Source organism: Nicotiana tabacum, chromosome 12 (genome assembly GCF_000715075.1).
Source record: "Nicotiana tabacum cultivar K326 chromosome 12, ASM71507v2, whole genome shotgun sequence".
Classification (NCBI taxonomy): domain Eukaryota; kingdom Viridiplantae; phylum Streptophyta; class Magnoliopsida; order Solanales; family Solanaceae; genus Nicotiana; species Nicotiana tabacum.
This window is the reverse complement of record NC_134091.1, coordinates 36,261,951-36,283,687: the sequence shown is the minus strand read 5'-3', so window position 1 is coordinate 36,283,687 and position 21,737 is coordinate 36,261,951. Positions and strand designations below refer to the sequence as shown.

Genomic DNA, 21,737 nt, shown 5'->3' with positions numbered 1-21,737 from the left:
AGATATCCCAGAGTGAAAGTGGGAGCGGATCACTATAGACTTTGTAGTTGGGCTCCCACGTACTTCGAGGAAGTTCGACGCTATTTGGGTTATTGTGGATCGGCTGACCAAGTCTGCGCACTTCATTCCAGTTGGTACTACTTACTCTTCAGAGCGGTTGGCTGAAATTTACATCCGAGAGAACGTTCGACTGCATGGTGTCCCAGTTTCCATCATTTCAGATAGGGGTACTCAGTTCACATCGCAGTTTTAAAGGGTCGTGCAATGAGAGTTGGGTACTCAGGTTGAGTTAAGCACAACTTTTCACCCTCAGACGGATGGGCAGTCCGAGAGCACTATTCAGATATTGGAGGACATGTTGTGTGCTTGTGTCATTGACTTTGGGGGTTCATGGGACAAGTTTCTGCCACTCGCGGAGTTTGCATATAACAACAGTTATCAGTCGAATATTCAGATGGCTCCGTACGAGGCTTTGTATGGGAGGAGGTGTAGATCTCCGGTTAGATAGTTTGAGCCGGGTGAGGCTAGGCTCTTAGGTACAGACTTGGTCCAGGACGCATTAGATAAGGTGAAATTAATTCAGGAGCGGCTTCGTACGGCGCAGTCCAGGCAGAAGAGCTACGCGGATAGGAAGGTCCGTGATGTGTCTTTTATGGTTGGGGAGAAGGTTTTGCTGAAGGTATCACCCGTGAAGGGTGTTATGAGGTTTGGGAAGAGGGGCAAGTTGAGCCCCCGGTTCATTGGGCCTTTTGAGGTGCTTCAGAGGATAGTAGAGGTGGCTTATAAGCTTGCCTTGCTACCCAGCTTGTCGAGTGTGCATACAGTGTTTCATGTTTCCATGCTCCGGAAGTATATTGGAGATACGTCCCATGTTTTGGATTTCAGCACGGTTCAGTTGGAGGGTGATATGACTTATGATGTGGAGCCGGTGGCTATTTTAGATCGGTAGGTTCGAAGGTTGAGGTCAAAGGATATAACTTCAGTGAAGGTGCAATGGAGAGGTCAGCCTGTAAAGTAGGCCACCTGGGAAACCGAGCGGGAGATGCGGAGCAGATATCCACGCCTATTCGAGACTCCAGGTATGTTTCTAGACCCGTTCGAGGACGAACGGGTCTTTAAGAGGGGGAAGATGTAACGACCCGGCTGGTCGTTTCGAGAGTTATAACCCCATTTTCCCCATTTCTACTTCTTTTGTGTCATTCAACTATATTATGTTATATCGGGTTAGTTGGTTCGGGTCCGGAAGGAACTCGGAGTGAAATGAGACACTTAGTCTCATAATTGAAAAATATTAAGTTAGAAAAGTGGACCCGATATAGACCTATGTATAAATGACCTCGGATTTGAATTTTGATGATTCCAATAGCTCAGTATGCTGATTTTGGGCTTAGGAGCGTGTCCGGAATATTATTTGGAAGTCCGTAGAGGAATTAGTCTTGAAATGCCGAAAGTTTTATTTTTGAGAAGTTTGACCGGGGGTTGACTTTTTGATATCGGGGTCGGAATCCGATTCTGAAAATTGGAATACCTCTGTTATGTCATTTAGGACTTGTGTGCAAAATTTGAGGTCAATAGGATGTGATTTGATAGGTTCCGGAGTTGTTTGTAGAAATTAGAAATTTCAAAGTTCATTAGGCTTGAATTGGGGCGTAATTCATGGTTTTAGCATTGTTTGAGGTCATTTGAGGATTCGACTAAGTTCGTATGATGTTTTAGGACTTGTTGGTATATTTGGTGGAGGTCCTGAGGGACTCAGGTGAGTTTCGGATGGTTAACGGATAAACAATTGAACTACAATAACTGCTGCAATTTCCTTTTGTTGGAAATTTCTTCTGCCAGAATCGAGCCCAGAAATCGAGCCCAGGGTCGAGGGCCATGATGGAAGCCATGATCGAGCCCATGGTCGAGGGCCACAATCGAAGCCATGATCGACCCCAGGGTCGAGGGTCACGGTAGAAGGCCGGGTCGAAGACATGATCAAAGGACTAGGATCGAAAACCAAGATTAAAGGCCTAGGATCGAGAACCAGGATTGAGGACCAGGATCGAAGGCCAAGATCGAGGCAGAACCGAGGTTGTCTGGGCAGAATTATAAAAATAGGGACTTCGTCTCATTTGCTATTTTTGACAAATTGGATCTTGAGGAGAGGCGATTTTTGATATATTTTCAATAAAAACTTGAGATAAGTCCCTTGTGATCACTTCTACTCCATAATATTGAATTATCATCGAATAATCCGACTAGATTACATGATTTTGAGGCGTAAATCGGAGATTGGAACTTAAAAATTTGGAAATAAGATTTGTAGATTTGAGGGTCGAGTTGAGGTCGGATTTTGGTAATATTGATATGGGTAGACTCGTGGTTGAATGAGCTTTTGGATTTTGTAACTTTTGTCGGGTTCCGAGATGTGGCCCCCACGGGCAATTGTTTTAGCCAATTTCGGATTTTTGGTCTAATTTTGAAGCTTTTCTTGTGGAATTCATTCCATTAGCGTATATTGATGGTATTATACTGATTCTGAATAGATTTGGAGCATTTGGAGGCCGAGTCCAGAGGCAAGAGCATTGCGGGGTAGAGATTTGAGCGGTTTGAGGTAAGTAACGATTGTAAATCTAGTCGTGAGGGTATGAAACCCCGAATTTCGTATCATTCTATTATTTTGAAGTGACGCACATGCTAGGTGACAGGCGTATGGGCGTGCACTGTTGGGGATTTGTGACTTCGTCTGTCCCGTAGCAACTGTAAAGTTGCATACTTTGTTGAAACTATTTGATACTTATATGTTTTAGAAAGAATTTCTGTAAATTGGGATGAATGCCATGTTTGGGCCTTGTGCCAAAGCTGTTTGGACCCTTAGGGGCTGTTTCTTACCATCCTTTCATTGTTTACGATTGAAAATCTATACTCAGTCATGTTTATACTTGTTTACCGCATAACTCAGTTTTATGACTCTATTTTGATGCATATAAATGTTTTGGACCGAATGCCATGTTTTACTAAAATGCCCGAGTGGCTTGAGAGGTTTATGACTGAGTGAGGCCGAGGGCCTGATTCTGAGGATGAGTGTGGATCGGGGCTTCACGCCTGCAGCATATTTATGTTTGATATCGGTCGAGGGCCTGATTGTGAGGATGAGTATGGATCGGGGCTGCCCGCTTGCAGCATACTTTATTATTACAGCACGTGAGTTTTCCGTGCAGATTATAGCGCTTGGGCTGAAAGAGCCCCTCCAGAGTTTGTACACACCCACCAGTGAGCGCAGATACCTACTGAGTGCGAGTGCCGAGTGCTGAGTGACTGGGAGGCATGAGCGATTGTGAGGTATGCCAGAGTAGCAAGAGTGATTGTGAGGTATGCCCGAGTGGCACGAGTGACTGTGAGGTTTGCCCCGAGGGGCTGTATATGAGTGATGTTTTGCCCGAGGGGCTGTTTATGATTTCATCATTTTTGCTCACCTTTGCATTGAGCCTTTGTTTGAAAAATTGTTGGAAAAATGTCTTTAAATGATTTTTACTGGAATTGGGTTTAAACGAGATGTTTGATTCAAATCCTGATTTTTAAAAGTATGTGGTATTTTATTGAGATTTCCTGATATGAGCGTTGTATGCTTTATTGCTCGTCACTACTGCTCAGTCTTTATTTATTGTTGTTACTTACTGAGTTGGCGTACTCACGTTACTCCCTGCACCTTGTATGCAGATTCAGTTGTAGCTGGACACGGTAGCGGTTATTGAGTGTTCTGGTTGTAGATTTTCTTGGAGATAGCAAGGTAGCTGTTTGGCGATCGCAGCCCCTGCTCTTCTCCCTCTTATCTTCCTCTAGTTGTATTTAACTATTTTTCGGGATGAGTTAGCCTTGATATTGTTAGACAGATTGTAGTATATGCTCATGACTAGTGACACCCCAATGTCAGTTTTTTTTTCTTTTCCGCTCTTCTGTTTTTCTTTAATTTGAACTTTTTAAATGAAGGTTTTACGTTAAATAACCTTGAAATTATCTTTGAAATAAAAATATCGGTTTATTTTGAAAATGAGTCGGCTTGCCTAGTTCCACGATAGGCACCATCACGACGGGGGTTAGTTTTGGGTCGTGACAAAATGTGAGGAAAAGGGAAGAGGGAGAAAAAAAATAGAGAGGAGAGATTTGAGAGAAATATTTTTGCTTCTTCGACGCTAAGAGAATATCTATTCGTGTCATTCTTTCTTCGTCTTTGTTTCGAAAAAACCAGCAACTTCACCACCCAAAAATCACTCTGAAACCCATAAAAGTCTAGCCAAGTCCCAACCTCGCTCTCCCATTTGCGTGAGGTTTAAGAGGTCCTGTTCGAGGTCCATTTTCAGCGAGGTTCTCGTTCATCCGAATCCGGTTCCATCGAGGTTGTTCGAACTCTGTTCGACGTCCTGTTCTCCTTTGAGTTGTAGCCGGCACTTTCCTTCTGTAATTCAAACTTGGAGTTTTTTTTTTATCAATATAGTAAAGAAAGTTTTTCACCTCAAAGGTCCGTTTCTTTTCCATTTCAGTAATGTTTATTGTCATGCTCTAGTCATATCTCTTTGAATTGTAGTTCTTTGTTGACTTTATTTGGCATAAATTTTTATCATAATATTATGTTGTTTAGTTGTTTTTCATGATTAGTTGGTGTTTTAATTTTCATTAATAGTTGGTTTGATTGTGCATTTTGGGGTTTAAGGTATATTTATTTTTGATTTATATGAATCTAAAGTCATGTGTAGAAGTAGGAAGGAACGTATTCTCTGTTTAAATTTGAGATCGAATAATTCGTACATGTTAAAGCAAAGATGTCTTGGTCAGCACATTTTGTATAGTTGGGACATGGGTGTTAATTAGATTTAAAGGGAGTTGGGTTTGTTTAATGAAGTATGTACTACTGATAATGACTAATGGACAATGGACTAATGGAGTAGCTTGGTGAACTAGTAACTGGGCCTACTTTTTAGTTAGTTTTAAATGGTCAATTGTACTATGGTCAATTTTAATTTACCTGAGCCAAAATAGTTTCTGTCAGGCCCAATTTATAAGAGCAAAAGCCGACCCATTTTCCACAATTGATTTTCATAGCTCTTAACCTCACAAAGATCTCAAACTCGTAAGAAAAAATAAATTATGAACACGTGCTAGTTGCTTTAGGCGCGATTAATAAATCATCGTGACTATGAGTACGGTTACCATGACATAGTTATGATATGTAAATCCTAACTCAAGTGCGCGTTTCACGCGATTTGACCACAACTTCAAATAATTAAAATAAATATGTTGTAAATCGCGGGTGCCTTTCACGTGGCGCGATTTGCAATATGTACAAAAATAACGAGTGTGTGACATCGCGACTTATTCAAATAAATTTCATAAATATTAAAAACAGTAAAAGATAAAATGCACAATAGGTTTAAAATATGTAATAAATCAGATAATCAGGCCAAGTATTAATTGTTAAGCGACCGTGCTAAAATTGCGGAACTCGGGAGTGCCTCACACTTTCTCCCGAGTTAACAGAATTCTTTACCCGGTCTTCTGTATTCGCGGACCATAAATAGAGTCAATCTCCTCGATTTGGGATTTTAAAATAACCGGTGACTTGGGACACCATAATAATTATCCCAAGTGACGACTCTAAATTAAATAAATAATCTCATTTCGATTAATGTTACTTTAATTGAAAAAACTCTTCTATCCCCTATCCCTCGAAAAAAAGGAGGCGTGACACCATCTATTATCACAAAAAAGGGACAGAAAAAAGTGCAGTTCTTTTCTCTTAGTTTCCTAGCTAAACGTTAGTTAGAGTTGGTCATTCTTAGCGGTGAAGTCACATGGTCATAAGGATGGTCAACTGACCATCCTTCGTCAAAAAATTGCACTGTATAAGTAGGTAAAATATTACGTTTTACAGGTATATAACACATATTGAACACTCTTTCTCGTAAATTTTTTTCGCTTCTTTTAAATTTGAATACTCTTGGAAAAATTACTAGTTTCGCCACTAGTCATTCTAATCATTAGAATAAATATCTAAACAAATTTTAGATTTTGGTTTTATTTCCATTTTTTTGTGAATATATTTGCTTGTCTATATTGAAGATTTAAAAACAAAAAGAAGAATTTTACCATAATGAAGATTTAACTAGTTGTGAGACAAAACTCTTGACGTACTAGTGAATATCGTTTAATTCAAATAAATATTTGGATTCATTGGCACAAGTTCATCAAGTAAGCAGGAAAGAAATATAATGTATAAATTAAGTAGGATAACTAGATCATATCATCATAATTTACGTGAAGTATGATATTTTCACGTATCATATCAATGCACTATTTAGTTATGCCTCCACTTAAACTGAAATTAGTTATATAATTCTTTTCGCAGAAGATTAGTAAAAAAATAATATAAAATATTCATAAATAAAATGTAAGAAATTTATGTAAGGTTTTATTTTTCAAATTATAAGTGTCTTTGGAAATCGTTTTACCCGATTGGAGAGATTTGATTATCCACATATGTTGGATATATACATTATCTCTAGTTGTTTTAAAGTATTTTTTATACATATAAAAATTTAATCCAAATGGATATACTCATGTTAGGACTAGCCGACTGGTCACTAGTCTCTATGAATTTGAACTATCACTGTGGTGTCTTGACTCTTACAGCTTATTATGATTTAATTGTTTAATAAAGTATGTACTGTAGCTTGCCTGCATTTTCAGTTTAATAATGTACCAAAAACAATAATTTATAGTTAATAATGGTACTTTTCTTTTCCTTAGTTTAATAGCAGTACACTGATACCACACGAAAAATAATTAAGAAGGCTGAAGCCGCTCACTATGCGGCGACATAAGCAACGCTGACCGCCATTTTTCCTTCCATCATCCGCCAATCCAACATTATCCCATAACAGTGCATACTTTGATGCCAACGAATTTCAACAGAAATTCTTCTTATCTTAACTTTACTTTAGAATGCCAGGACTTCATACCTTGTTTAAACACTTAGAAGAAAGTCAAACTCTTATCGAAAACCCAGATACAATTTTGTTCACTGGTGGCTTATTTCTTGACCCAATAATTCCTTCTTCAATTACCACCACCACCACAAATTTTCTAAATGTCTCTTCAATTGATGATTCTAATGAGTTACATTCTCCCATTCGTCGTCGTAAACCAATTTTCAGGCGAGAAAAGAGTGTTGGTGCCGGTTTTGGGGGTAAATTCTTGTGTTTGAGTTTATCAGTCAAGAAGAATACTTGCGTTGTCGGAAATTCCAGTGAATGCTTGTTGAGTAATAATGGAGATGAGAGTTCCAAGGTGGAGGAGCCTAGTGACGGTTCTGGAGGCGGGAGGAAGCGAAATATTGGGCTAAGGGGACGTCGTGGTGCAGTGAATACCACTAAACATTTGTGGGCTGGAGCAGTTGCTGCCATGATATCAAGGTTAGTGCTTTTCTCCTATCGAAGTGTTATTAATTTCAATCGTGACATTTTGAACTAAATCAAAATTATTGCATAGCTGACTTTTTTATTGCACTTGATCTCCTATGCAATACTTAAAACTGTGGTAGGGAATTTTCCCATACTGCCTTTGAGGTAAAATTTGCTTGCCTCCCTAACTACTCACATCCATATCTTTACTTGCACTTATAAGTTGGAAAGCTAGGAAACAAGGAATGTGCCATTAGTTTTTCAATATATGATAGGGAAAAGCTGTGAATATGTGGGAGAAAAGGGATTTTCTCTATTTACAGAGAAACAATACTGAAGAGGGGCCTGAAATTTTAATACTAGGATATGGAAGAACTGTAAATATGGAGAAAAATTCCGTCAAAAGTAGATGGTTTCAATTAATGGTTGTTCACATGTCTAAGTGCTGGGAAACAGATGAGTCTTGTTTTATTTATCACTATGTTGCCGTTGTTAATGGAAGCGTCATCAGTGTACTAGCTATGCTTGTGTTGTTGTTTTAAGGTCAAAATTGTTGAGATGAAGCATTAAGATTTAATGTGATGTTTGGTCTTACTCGTACCTCCTTTTCTTATTTTTGGATATGGTAGACCCCACCGCTGAAACCCCCCATCCAGGAGCAAACAATATCCCTTCCCCTATTTTGCTCCCTTGGTGACTCGAAACTCCAACCTCATGGAGGTAGAGGTCCTTTTTTACTAGGCTATCCCTCCCTTGTCTTGGGTTTATTTTCACAATCAAAGGCCTATTTCCGTTAAGTTATAAATCCATGTTTTAAGGCATGTGCGATAATCCATCTTGCTCAAACTTTTGTCTCGCTTTTCAGATACTGTCCACTTACATGGATGTCATGGTTTTTATTTGGATCTTGTCACGTTACTGTCCATCTTCTTAAAACAAAAGCATCGCGTTCTGATTAGGCACACTTTTTTCACTTCATTCCAACATAGAGATGAGTCAGAAGTAAGCTTTTACCCAAAAAGCTAGGCCTGTTACTCATAAAGTAATCCATGTTTCTACCATGTTGTTTATATTTTCCTTTTTTTTTCCAGAGGGCAGGAGAGGGGGTTTAAATCTTTCGTAAAAGTCAAGCAAGACACTCGCATTGAGAAGAAGAACATCACGTTTTGACCTAAAATAATAATGATCTGAATGCTTTAAAAAAAAAAAAAAAACCTTTTCTTTGGATTTAGCCTCTGGATATTCCTTATACCCAAGTTTTAAATTCATTTTTAATCATACGGTTTTGAATACAAAGAAGTTAACTTTTGTATTCCTAGAGTTAAGATATTTCTTTTTCTTTCCCCCTCCTTTTGATAAGTAAAAGTTTCAAGCTTACAAATTGCCTCAATCATGTTCTGCAGTTTTCTGAAATTTGAACCAACATGAAACTTCAGAAATGGTCCTTATTCTGAAACTATTCAGAGCTTATAAGCGATCATACCTGGTCAATCAACCCCTATATTATTTCTGAGTCTTTGTGCACTTCCATTTCCTTATTCTCGTTTTCTGTCCATTTTCTCTCCGGCATTGTGATGGTCAGAGTCGACAACTTACTGTATGAACTAACTCATAGCCCTGTTAACTTTCTTTATATTTATTTGATTACTTTACATTTGTTAAAATAGTAAAATTGGTAACAGATAGTCTAGTTTATATCCATCTATATACCTTCTATTTTTTTAGGTTTGATATTAAGCATGCTTCTGAAGTTACTTCTAAAGTGTACTCCAAATCGATGTTGAAATCAGTTTCTTCACACAACTATCTTTTGCTTCAACTCTGTATGAATAAATCTTGTTTTAGCAGAACTGTTGTTGCTCCACTTGAAAGACTAAAGCTGGAATACATAGTTCGAGGTGAACAGAAACACCTGGTGGAGCTCATCAAAACGATTGCAGCTACTCAAGGCTTGAGAGGCTTTTGGAAAGGGAACTTGGTCAATGTCCTTCGTACTGCTCCATTTAAGGCAGTTAATTTTTGTGCTTTTGACACATACAGAAAGCAACTCCTAAGATTATCAGGAAATGAAGAAACTACTAACATCGAGAGGTTTGTTGCTGGTGCCGCAGCTGGAGTAACTGCTACTGTGATGTGCTTACCACTGGACACCGTAAGTCATGAGTTATGAGATGTGGAAAATTGCATTTTTGTCCCTTTGATATTTATAATCTTCAATTAAGCCCATCTATTTTGCATATAAGCACATAAAACTGTCAGTGCATCATTTTAGCATTTTGATCTAGTCGACGACAGAATTATCAACTTTAAGAACCTTTTTTTTCCTAGTTCCATTTTTTATATAATTGTTTTCTTTCTTTAACATTGTTAATCCAAAAATAGCAAGAGAAAATGAAAATAAGAAATTTCTTTTCTCGTCTTCCATAAACCTTCTTTTATGTTGCGTATAGTTTCCATTCCTTAAATACAATTTTTGACTCTCAGCCTCTAGCAATCCAAAAAGGCAGGCCGCAAATACAAATGATATCCAAAAAGAGGCCTAAAAATATCATGTGGAGTTGAAAAGGAGGTATTTTGCCCGTATAATCTTTTGGTTTATGTTCTGCAAAACACTAGCTGCTTGTCAGTTCGATCTGCATCATTCATTGATTATAGATTTCTGCCAGTGGGAAGGAGACATCTTTTTGTTAGGGACTTTTGCTTAGGAAATTCAGCAACCAATAAACAAAAGATTCTTTATATGAAACAATTAGTTCTGGAATTGAAGGAAAGCAAATTGATATTTTGGATACATCATCTTCAAGTGTCAATAATTCTGCGCCCATCCCATTTTTTATCCATCTATCCTATTTCTCGTATATTTTGCAGTTGCTTAATGGAAACACGTTAAAATTCGGTAGTTACTCTTTCTGATTCATCTGCTGATGAGTTCTAACTTATCAAGCAGTTTTGCCTCTAAACCTTTTTTGTTTTCTTAGCATTTCTTGGTGAGTTGTGGAAGGAGATAGCGAGTGTGACAAGGGGAAAGCAATGCCAATTAGTGGCAGAAAGGACTGGGGAGGTGGGACAGTGCTTGTGAGAAGCCTTGGGCACAGACCAAGAGGGTGGTTAAGGAAGAAATAATTGGGATTGATAAATAGACTCTTATCAACTTCCCAAACTTTAAAGCTTTCCTCATCCTCGAGCAAACTAACTTCCGATCAAGAATAAACACTATTAAGCACATCACAGGGAATCATGTCTAGAAGACCCTTAAGCACATCCCTTTTTGTTTTTGCTATTTATTGTTATTCATTGATATACATAAGATACCGAAAGATAGGAAAAACTATTGAATTAAAGAACAAAATAAAACTAAGAATTATAGAATTTTAACTTTCATTTAGGATTAAAAAATACAGTTGAGGTCTTAATTTTTTTTCCTAAATCAAATAATAGAAGGGCCCCAACTGAAGATGCCATATAGGCAGGGGCAAAGGAGCGGATTTCCCTGTATAAAAATTGTCTAACAGCTACTGATCAAGAAAAAAAAGAAGAAAAGTTTGGTACATCAGCTTTGTCTGAGAGAAAAACAAGGAAAGGGATGAAAAAATAGAACAAATCTCCGGTCCATCAGTGACCCAGCAAAACAAAATGGGCACTGGACATTGTCTGTCATTGTTAATACGGGCCAAACTAATTTCTCCCTTATCATTCAGGTCTGATACATGCTTATAATAAAAGATAGTGCATGGAATGATGTTCTGTCATTTATTAGCATCGTAGGCCTGGTGATATTACTAATTTTTATGTCTCTGATTTGAAAATGGAAGCAGCTGTTGTGCTGAAATAGTTTGCATTTCATTCTTTTATAAGAATGTGTAACAATTTTTTTTAATAAATATAAATGCATAACGTGTTCACACCAATTGATTTCCTTATTAGATTGATTATCCTCCTAATGATTGGGGAAGTTTGATTTCCCTCTGGCTTCTTCTTTGTTATTTCCAATGTTGCCTGATAATTTAAAGCCTTTCAGATCCGGACCAAGTTAGTGGCACGGGGTGGAGAAGCCTTGGGCGGTGTAGGTGGAGCTTTCAAACACCTGATCAGAACTGAAGGATTCTTCTCTCTTTATAAGGGCCTAGTACCCTCCATCTTGAGTATGGCCCCAGCTGCAGCTGTCTTCTATAGTGTGTACGACATATTAAAATCAGCTTATTTGCATTCACCTGAAGGAAGAAAAAGAATTCAGTATATGAAGCAACAGGGAGCAGAGCTCAATGCTTTGGACCAGCTTGAGTTGGGACCTATGAGGACCTTGCTCCATGGTGCTATCGCTGGTGCGTGTGCTGAAGCTGCAACCTACCCATTTGAGGTCATTAGAAGGCAACTTCAATTACAAGGCCGAGCATCCAAACTGAGTGCCTTGGCAACTTGTGCAAAGATTGTTGAACATGGGGGTGTTCCAGCTCTATATGCAGGGTTAATCCCTAGTTTACTACAGGTACCAGTACCGTTGTGGCCATGCATTATGTTAAAGATACTTTTTTCATCAGTAAATGAGTCATTTCAATCTCAGAAACTGAATACCATTCTTCCCCCCATCGTTGTGCTCCTCAATATGCAGATGGAAGTAGCAATTTTTCATTAGGTTAAGATAGTCAGTTGGTTAACTAGAACAAGTATTATCAGCTCTATTTTACTAAGTCTCAAGGGTTAAAACTTCCTCTCCTTGCCCTGATGTAAAAACTATCTAGGTCACTAAAGGGATACAACCACCTAAGGGGTCGTTTGGTTGGGAAACAAGTTATCCCATGATTAATTATCCCCGGATTAGTTATCCCACCCTTCCATGGGGGATAAGAAAACACTACAATCTCGGGATTAGTTATACCACGATTTTATCCCAACCAAATGTGGGATAAACTCATCTCAAATTTAATCCCGGGATTAATTATCCATTATCCTTCGTACCAAACGAGCCCTAAGAGAACAAGATTCTGAGTTGTGGCCTCTCTATTTTCTGCCTTTTATCTTCCTTTTCACCCTCTCCTTCGTTTTATTGGATTGCCCCTATGGCTGACTTTTTCTTTAAATAGCAGAAACACTACATCCACAACTAGAGAAATTATCATATTTCAGTTCAATTGATTTGCATATTCTGTGATTATAATATTCCAAATTCAACCATATATTTGAGGGATTGAGTTCATTTTCTTCTTTTCGAATCTCGTTACTAACAAGACTTCCCATTCTAACTATCATGTTCTGAATCTTCAGGTGTTACCTTCAGCATCCATAAGCTACTTTGTCTACGAGTTCATGAAGATTGTTCTCAAAGTGGAATGAAGAACATCTGTTAACAGCGAAGTAACGAGGTACAGAAGCATTGTATTACAATGTTATTCATCACATGATATTAAAGAGGTAGGGTTTAGTTTGTTGGACATTGAAGCTAAAATTTCTCTTTAACACTTAATGAAATATTTAATTTAGATTCAGGCTCACAGACTTGACGCTGCTATTTTTTTACTCAGTAAGATCATCTTTATCTGTAGTCTGTACCAATAATAAAAGCCCAAACCCCTTTAACCACATTCATCTCATTTACATGTTATATGTATCCTACTAATAAAACTCCGACCCTTTTATCTTACTACCTCTTTTGCTCTTAATTGTCTAAATTCAAATTAATGAAATTCTTTCACTGTAATTTTCCATGTTGTCATTAATCCTCCTCTGTCCCAACAGGAAAAAAGCTTATCAAACAAAAAGGCTGGTATTCTCTTCAACAGGCTGAAAAGATAGCTGATTAATGATTACCTTTTTGGGGAAATGAAAAGGGTGAGGAGAGCAACGATAAAGTGAGAGTAAATTATAATAACTCGGCGATGATTGATTTACGCTTAGTCGCTTATAATGTAACTCAAGTTGAACAACAGTTTGGATGGATATTACACCCATTTTAACAATTAAATGATTGCATCTCTTGTCAAACTCGTCCAAGCTTTGTACAAATAATGTATTTGTAGGTCAAGATACACCTATAGGTGAACGTATCTAACTGAATTTTTCTCACATTGCTCTTTCAAATTTCGTCTGTTAATATAGCAGGAAAAATGTGCAACAACCTCTCTTCCTTTACTTCAATGTTCCTAAGCAAATAATAAGCTCCTTTGTTGAGGAACAATTCAGCAGTTAATTTGTGAGCGGTCTAAACTCTAAACGTAAGTTAAGTGAAGTTCTTTGGTACAAGAAACACCATATTTACATATTTGTCAGCAATGGAGTAAATTTTACTTGACTCTCTTAAACTTTCAGAGCTCGGAAATAATAGAGTATCATTCTCACGTTTTTAAGGAGGACAGAGAAAAAGTCAACGGTAACAGAAAAAAAATCTTAAATATATCGTTAAGTTGTAACTAAATGTAAAGGACGTGTGTTATTTTCGGCGGACAAAGGAGAGCATTTTGTGAGAAGAAAAAACAGAATTTTGCCATTTCAGGTTCAGGACCGAATAGGCGAAGAGGTGTGGTCCTTTAATTAGTGTTGTATTTTAAAACGACAATAAAAAAACTCAATCCAAAAAATAAAAAAATAAAAAAAAAGGTTCATCTCAACTGGCAATCATACGTGTAACACTTTCACTTGCCCTTCGATAAGCACAGAGTTCTTTTCGAAAACGTATTCCACCGCCGCTATGCCGCCGTCCGGCAATGGAGCTGACGCCGCTGCCGGCGGCCGCTGCATGTGCTCTTCCACCGAAGATGAAAACCAAAATCAAAGCTGCCAGCATTGCCGGCGATCGACTCTGCCTTCCTCTTCGTCATCTTGCTCGTTGCTTAGCCTTGAATCCTATCCGGTTCAGGACTACGATAAGCTTTGGAGAATCTATAGTGCCTCTATTAAAGGCTTTACCATTGGCGCTGGCCTCAAAGGTGGCCTCGCTATCTTCGCTGTTCTCTCTCGGCTACGACGTAGAAAATCGTTGTCCTCTGCGAAGTAAAAGTTCTTTTCTTATGAATCATCAAAGCTTTTTAGATCTCAATTTCACAGCTATGCTTATCTCATTTGAGTTTGTTTTTCATGTTTAGGAAAGCGCAAATGGTGTCGAGCAGTGACGATATAATTTTGGCACTAAAGGAGACTTTAAGATATGGTCTATTCCTTGGCACTTTCGCTGGTACTTTTGTATCTGTTGATGAAATTGTATCTGCTTGGGGCGGTCATCGAAGGTACCACACTATGTGTGTGTGTGTGTGTTACATTCAAAAATTTTCAGTTTGTTTTATTTATGTACACACAAATACATATACTTGAATTTGTTAAAATCAGAAAAATTTGCATTTGTTATGCGAGTTTGGGAGATGATTAACATAACAGTAAATTAAGCAGAAACTTAATTGAAATTCAGGACAGCTAAGTGGAGAGCATTGCTAGCTGGTGCAATCGCGGGGCCATCAATGCTTCTTACTGGGAACACACAGCATACAAGCTTGGCAATTTACATTCTTATGCGTGCAGCTGTGTTGGCATCGCGATGTGGAATAAAAAGTAAGCGGTTTGGGCACATATGCAAGCCTTTGACTTGGGTTCATGGAGACATTTTCCTCATGTGTCTATCCTCTTCACAGATCCTGTAAGCATTGTTTTTTCTTCCATTTGTAGGGACGTAATTTCATATGGATATAGGAGTAATGACTTTTTTCTGTGATTGCAAGTCATATACTTCTTGTTCTTTATATATATATATATATATATATTAATGTTATATAATTCTAGGCAATCTGTTTTCCTTTTTTAACAATGTAAAGCTGCAAGTTTTATGCATTGTTAGCACTTCTTTTTTGATAAACTGTAATGTCATGAACAAGTAAACGTTTCTCTCAATAATGGCAAAAACTGAATATGATGTGAACTTGCTGCGCCTAGAAATTGAAACTAAGCATGCTAAAATCTAAGCTAAAGCATGTTGATTTGGCTTCGTACTGAAGTTGGCCAAGAAATTAGGTACTTTCCAAGTCTTTACACGAATGAAAAGGTCCCCGAGAAATGGTCATTGCCTTTGAACTTTTTACCCCATTTTAGTGGACAGTGAAAGGCTACCTTGAACTACTGGAGGACGAAGGTGAGCTATTGTCTGTATGATGCGGCCTTAGAGACTTGCATAACTAATTAGTTCTTTCAAAGTTCTTTTTTTGGGGGGGGGGGGGGGGGGTTCTAATGGAAGTGGCAGCTATATAAAGTCAAGTTGCACTGGGCACACTATTAGCAGCGGCTTACAAATTCTTAAGCTGTATGTTCCACTATTTATACATGCATGCTCAGTCTTTCAATTAAAACCTGAATTTAAATTTAAATTAAAGCTGCCCCCAGGGCCTAGCTCAAGTGGCAAAGGGTGGTGGATTTGTGTCTTAGGTCACAGGTTCAAGCCCCCACACCATGCAAAGCAAAGCCTGGTATTTAAGTGGAGAAGGGTAGAGGGGCGGACCCATTATCCACGAGTTTCGAAGGCTGCGATTGGTCCAAAGGATCGGCCCCAGACGGATTTCTCGGTCATCAAAAAAAACAAATATGGTAGTCAGAGTGCTGATTGGACACTGACATTTCAGTAGTCTTATAACCATAAATATTTAAACTGATCCAATCCCACTTGATAATCTGGTAAATGTTTCAGGGAGAGTAGAATTGTCATATCTGAATCAGGTTAATCTCAGATTCTTTATTTGTCTGTCACAAGTTACAACGAAAGAACTGTATTATGATTTTGCCTTACAAAGAATGTGGAAAAGTATATTTTAATTTCAGTAAGAATTTATGATTATATGACTTGTCTTGAGATCCAATTCTCTAATCCCTCCTACCAATGTAAGTAGAATTCTGTTAATATAAATCTTGATGGCATGCGTTTAACCGATGAAGCATAAAACTGCACCAATTTGCAGTGGCTCCACGAGATAGTTGACATGTTTAATCTTTCCTTTGAAGGAAGTAACACCGCATTTCCAAAGCCCTAGCTCCCTTAAACATATGCACGTATCTTAAATGGAAAGTTTTATACAAGGCAAAGCCTCAGTCATGCACATACCACTGTCTTTGTATGTATGTTATCCCCAAGCACACTATGTCTAGGATACCGTACATTAACAATGAACCGAAGTAACTGTTTGAGCTTCCGTACTACATTAGCCCAAGTGGAATTCCTATGTTAATTTGACCACCCAAAATACAATAAAAAATTGTTAATTTGACCACCCAAGGGCCAAGCTAACTTTGGCTTCTGGTGATTATGTGGGAGATCTGTGTGTACTTGTGTTAGCAACAACAAGAAGAGGTCAAACTTGTAATATTTGATGGAACTAGGAAGGGACGCAATATGTACTTAAACAAGTCATTTTTTGACATATTACAGTGTACACAGCAAAGTCTAGTAATCTAGATTTGTTGCCAGCATGAAAAAGATATAATTTTGTGCTTCCATAGGATCAATTCTGATTACAACTTCCTGCAGAAATTTACCTAAAACGTCTGTCTACAAGTAGTTGTTAAACACTTGTTGTCATCAGTCTTAATAAAGATTTTAAAAAAAAATCTTTTTCCTGTCAGTTTATTGTTTCGCTGAAAAAATGTGGTAAGTTCCGCATTCAAAAACCTGATTTACTACGAAGACTTGATTTGCTGATTCTGAGAAGCCTATGCCCTTCTGAGCTATGTTTTTCTCTCATACTCCATTTTTTTATTTATGTTAGGTCCGCTTATATATTGAAGCAAGATAGTCTGCATCCATCTTACAAATCCTTTCTCAACAAACATGGTGGGAAAGCTCAGGTTATCTTGCAGGGTGTGCGAGACCTGGCATGTGGGAACTCTGTAGCCAATTTGGATGCGATACAGAATCATTACAAGTCCAATGGTGTTGACATTAAGCTGGATCCACAAATGAAAGTACCCTGCTCGGTATGTCACAATTTCCTGTTCCTTGGCAGGAAAAATAGTTCAATTATGACTGCTGGTTTCTATTTTTTTTTTTTTGGGTAAGTAATTAAAGAAATTACGTATAAATTTATGCACTAAGCCAGTACATCAGGCATAATTAGAGGTTGTGCAAACCCTCTATTGTCTCTTCAAATTTATGACTGCTGGTTTCTAATTAGTTGGGTTTGCTCTGCGAAAGCAATTTTTAGCTACTTTACAAAATGCTGGGGGGAAAAGGAGTTAAAATATTTACTGTGTAGAGCTAGAAGTTGGAGGTTTGGATTGAGGTTGTTTTTTGTCCTCTGTTTCTATGATTTTGTATTCTTAAAGCTTTTGAGGTTGTTTGGGTGTTTTTTGAAGTTAGGTTTAAATTAACAAACGTTTAAGGTTACAACGAGGGCTCTTGGGACTTGACTGATATCTTCTTATTAAGGGGTCCGTAAATCGACGAGATTGGCTATTTCTAGTAGTCACTACTTTATAGATTATGTATTTTACCATATCTTAGTTCTTTTTTCCCTTTTGCTGTTTGTTATTATCCTTTGGTTTTCATAATCAATACTTTTTAGAGCTAATGAAGACAAGTGTGGTATCTGGAAATTTTTCTGTGTTTGTGGAAGATGTGTTGTTCGTTGTTTTTCGTATACTGTACTCTGTTAGGACATTATTATATATCATCCATTTTTCTTTCATGTGGTATTTTGGGGCTATGTGAAATGCATTTAAGTTGAACTGCAGAAAAAGTTAAGAGTTATGATTTATTTACAGTAGTGAATACCCATTTTAGACTTGATAGAGAACTTCTATTATTATTATGGTTTTTTTTATTATTATTATTAATATATATATTATTTTGGTAATGATGATGATATGAGTGAGCTAAATGAAAAGAATGAGGATTCATATCGCCGACCCCAACTTGTTTGGGACTGAGACATAGTCGTTGTTGTAGTAGTGAATACCCAGCTGAAGAGGAGAACCATCTGAGGTTTGATATGTGTCACCGATATGTATCAACTCTGCATATCAGGAGTTCTTGAAACTAAAAATACATGATAAACTTTGTTCGCTAGTTTGCTTTATAGTTCCAACTATGGTGCATGCTTCACTGATTAGCTTCATATGAAAAAAATACCTTTAATGTTGTAGCCTCTTGTATACCTTATAAAGAGTAAGCCACTTATGATTTTTCATCCCAGGATGTGGCTGGATGATGCATTGCCCTAGCATACTTTCGCTCTACCTGTAATTGTTATGAAAAAACCAAACATCCTGTTATTTTGGCCTCTATTGCAGACTCTTGATTGTGTGTCATGTGTTTGCCTAAAGTAGGTGCCACTACACTTTCTTGAAATTTTTGGTTTGACGGTAATCAAGGGTTGTAAGAGTTTACTCTACATGCTAATTTGTTGATGATAAGCACTGTTTTCCCTTTTGGATGTTCGTGCAGATAGTACATGAGAATCAAGGATGTGGTGCACATTTTATTTCTTTTCTAATTCAAGCTTACAAGAGGGCTTTGCCAGTTTACCTTCCAGTTTATTTAGTTCCTGCACTCATTGTACATCGTCAAGGGCTCTTGAAAAGGTACTGAATGTTGGTTTCTTAATAACAAAGTATTTTGTCTTCTTGGTTCTTCTCTTGGATCATGATTGCTAAAATCTGAAGCATTATATGTAGTGTAGTTGTTACTTTAGTAAGCAATTATTTGATAGTACATTTCCATCATGATAGTCAATATTGCATTTAGCCCATTTTATTTCCAAGCTCTATATTTGTACAATCATCTTCCTTCAGCTCCAATTATTACAACAATTTGTGTTACTTTTTGCAGACCTAACACAATTTTGGCAAAGGGTCTTCTTGGTACAGCAAGGTCTAGTCTATTTCTCTCCGTGTATTGTTCATCTGCCTGGTAAGAACTGATTTGATTTGTAATCGCATGTTATTGTCTTTGTTGTAAATATTTCCTCGTTTTTCAAGATCTTTTGATCTGACGAGCTTAAGTTCCCTCCACGTTTTAGTCCTCTAGCTTTGAATGTTCATTTATCTCCCTGCATGTATTGTTTCATTGCTAGGTTATGGACGTGCATCCTCTTCAGGCTGTTCAGGAGATGTAACATCCCCATGGTGGTACTGGGGACGGTATAGGACCGATTAATTAGTTTTCTTAACCTGTTGTTTACTTCTCCCTCTGTAAAGTTAACATAAATTTCTTTTGCAGTTCCCTACTGGTCTGGCCCTGGCAATTGAAAAGAAGAGCAGAAGGATAGAGATTTCGCTCTACTGCCTTGCTCGGGCACTTGAGAGTTTCGTCACGTGCATGGTCGATGTTGGGTATTTGCCTCGGTCTAAAAATTTAAAGAGAGCCGATGTGGTGATTTTTAGCATTGCAACTGCAATTATCATGCATTGTTATGCTATAGAGAGGGATGTCTTCCGATCCAAGTACTTGAATGTTCTTGATTGGGTGTTTGGTGTGCCTCTTCCCCCCTATGAAACCACTCCTCGCAAGAACAGGAGAAGCGATTCCAGCTAGCTAATATGCGTTTGGTATGGCGTGCCTCACCCCCATAAGGAATTGTCTCGTGTTGTGATGAATAATGGATTATTCTTTTTTCCCTTTCAATCTAAGAAGGTTGACGTTAGTATACCATTCTTTTTCGTGTACACTAGATGTCACAAAACAAATTACCTTTGTACACTACAGTGCTATAGCAAATCTACTCTGATGCAAATTAAGGACTAATGATGGTCCGTTTAATTTAAACTTTGTTGTTGCTAGTAGATTGAAATTTTCTTTCATCAGTATGATCATTAGATTATACCTATTAGGAATTAGGGGGTTTGCTTAATATTAAACGCTCTTGAGATATTCATGTTACATCAAGGCCTTTATAAAATTGTTTACGCGTAAGGTCATCTGGAATGTTTGCAGCAAATTACGGAGCTCAACCTTGACTTGTTGGCATTTCAAAATAGACCTTTTTGCCACCATCATACAACGACAAACCTAAGTATAATTCCACAACAGAGGAGAATGGTGCGTAGGACCTTATCGTGTTATTATTTCTGACTTCAAAACCATTACTCCCCGTTTTCAATTTAGATAGAGTGAGCCTAAAAGGTTTGTGGGGTTATGAGGTTATAAAAGTTTCCGGAGGGAGTATAATAAAAATTTAAAAAAGAAAAAGGAACAACAAAAGATAGGAAACTGAACGTTCAATAATTTCCGAACAAAGAAGTTCTGATAATCACTCCATAATATCGACAAGGCTATCACATTACAATCAAAATGGTTCGAACCAACTCCTTAAACCCTAATATCAAAAACCCTAGCCCCCATTTCCAAAGCAAAACACATCAATACCCAAAAAGAGAAATAAAAATCAAACCTCATCTTCATGAAGGAGCATATTAGGAATGCCTTTAGTGACAGGAAATTTGCGGCCAGTCTCGGGACAAACCAAGGCACCCTCTTCCAGATGAAGCTCAAGTAGGGCATGGTGGAACTTATGAAGAAAATCATCGGACTCGAGTATAGCCGCATCAGCTTTCTCAGGCAGCTCGGCATAGCCCATGGTTCTAGAAGCTTCCGCCAGTGCCTTCCATTCAACTTTATGAAACATGTTCTTGAGGAAGTCGATGTTGAAATCGACCTCCTTCGCTACCACTTTCTCAACTTCGATCTTCAGCGGAAATCCATTTGCGACTCCCTTGATGTTGGATGATAGCATATTGTGAGTTAACAGCCTCATCTGCGGATGAATTTCACAAATCAAAAGTAAATTCGAGAAAATTCCCAATTCAAAAATATTTAACCATTTACTTTTCAATATATCAAGAGATTGCCGCAGCCAAGCCAGAAAATAGAAGCAAAACTTAAAACCAGTATTACTTGGAAGTAGGAACGAATGCTGTTGGGCGCCGCTGAACTTCTGTTCGCACTTCGCAGTCGTCTCTCCTACTCCTCGAGTCGCTGGTTGCTGTAATTGTACTATAGAATTTCGTGGCATGGCAAAAAAGTCTAGGGTTGGGCCGGGTCAAGGTTCGGGCCAATCTGCGTTGTAGAGGGAGTGCCACGGAATATATTTCTAAGAACAATATTTTTCCAAAAACAGTAACAACACTGACTACTTCTTATTTTCTAGAGTTAGATTATTAATGAGAATATCTTTTTTAAACATATTTTATTTATTAAGAATTAGTAATAGTATCACTAAAGTTGAAGTCGTTTGGCGAAATCTTTTAGCATTAAAATTTGATGAAATGTCTTAATATTAATCTTAATAAGTTACACGGACTAAGAGTGTGTTTGGTACGAACAAAAATATTTTTTGG

The 21,737-nt window shown here is 37.8% G+C and overlaps 3 protein-coding genes across 5 annotated transcripts; 2 read left to right on the top strand and 1 right to left on the bottom strand.

The window, feature by feature from the left end:
- Positions 1-6,798: 6,798 nt before the first annotated feature.
- On the top strand, positions 6,799-13,398 carry LOC107795727 (putative mitochondrial adenine nucleotide transporter BTL3). Of its 3 annotated transcripts, none has more exons than XR_001650230.2 (5): positions 6,805-7,451; positions 9,288-9,591; positions 11,458-11,925; positions 12,702-12,848; positions 13,173-13,398. XR_001650230.2 is itself a non-coding variant. In XM_016618403.2 (5 exons), the coding sequence occupies exons 1-4, from the start codon at positions 6,982-6,984 to the stop codon at positions 12,768-12,770; spliced, it is 1,311 nt and encodes a 436-aa protein (XP_016473889.1). In that variant the 5' UTR covers positions 6,805-6,981; the 3' UTR covers positions 12,771-12,799; positions 13,173-13,398. The 3 variants fall into 3 exon arrangements, 2 of the variants coding, with proteins under 2 accessions (XP_016473888.1, XP_016473889.1); XM_016618403.2 differs by having other exon boundaries at positions 12,702-12,799; XM_016618402.2 differs by lacking the exon at positions 13,173-13,398 and having other exon boundaries at positions 6,799-7,451; positions 12,702-12,926.
- Positions 13,399-13,989: 591 nt separating this feature from the next.
- On the top strand, positions 13,990-20,166 carry LOC107795728 (uncharacterized). The gene is made up of 8 exons (XM_075226352.1): positions 13,990-14,423; positions 14,516-14,656; positions 14,836-15,060; positions 17,171-17,378; positions 18,847-18,983; positions 19,231-19,311; positions 19,475-19,541; positions 19,621-20,166. The coding sequence occupies exons 1-8, from the start codon at positions 14,122-14,124 to the stop codon at positions 19,933-19,935; spliced, it is 1,476 nt and encodes a 491-aa protein (XP_075082453.1). The 5' UTR covers positions 13,990-14,121; the 3' UTR covers positions 19,936-20,166.
- Positions 20,167-20,785: 619 nt separating this feature from the next.
- On the bottom strand, positions 20,786-21,154 carry LOC107795729 (multifunctional methyltransferase subunit TRM112 homolog A). Its single transcript, XM_016618406.2, has one exon. The coding sequence runs from the start codon at positions 21,152-21,154 to the stop codon at positions 20,786-20,788; it is 369 nt and encodes a 122-aa protein (XP_016473892.1).
- Positions 21,155-21,737: the final 583 nt, after the last annotated feature.

What these genes read in the sequence shown, in the direction of transcription:
- LOC107795728 (XM_075226352.1), top strand. Translation starts at nt 14,122, where the DNA reads ATGCCGCCGTCCGGCAATGGAGCTGACGCCGCTGCCGGCGGCCGCTGC. An exon ending in GTGTATTGTTCATCTGCCTG is followed by an intron (nt 19,312 to 19,474) that starts GTAAGAACTGAT and finishes TTTCATTGCTAG; the next exon opens with GTTATGGACGTGCATCCTCT. An exon ending in CCATGGTGGTACTGGGGACG is followed by an intron (nt 19,542 to 19,620) that starts GTATAGGACCGA and finishes TTTCTTTTGCAG; the next exon opens with TTCCCTACTGGTCTGGCCCT.
- LOC107795727 (XM_016618403.2), top strand. Translation starts at nt 6,982, where the DNA reads ATGCCAGGACTTCATACCTTGTTTAAACACTTAGAAGAAAGTCAAACT. An exon ending in GTTGCTGCCATGATATCAAG is followed by an intron (nt 7,452 to 9,287) that starts GTTAGTGCTTTT and finishes TTGTTTTAGCAG; the next exon opens with AACTGTTGTTGCTCCACTTG. An exon ending in TGTGCTTACCACTGGACACC is followed by an intron (nt 9,592 to 11,457) that starts GTAAGTCATGAG and finishes AAAGCCTTTCAG; the next exon opens with ATCCGGACCAAGTTAGTGGC.
- LOC107795729 (XM_016618406.2), bottom strand. Translation starts at nt 21,154, where the DNA reads ATGAGGCTGTTAACTCACAATATGCTATCATCCAACATCAAGGGAGTC.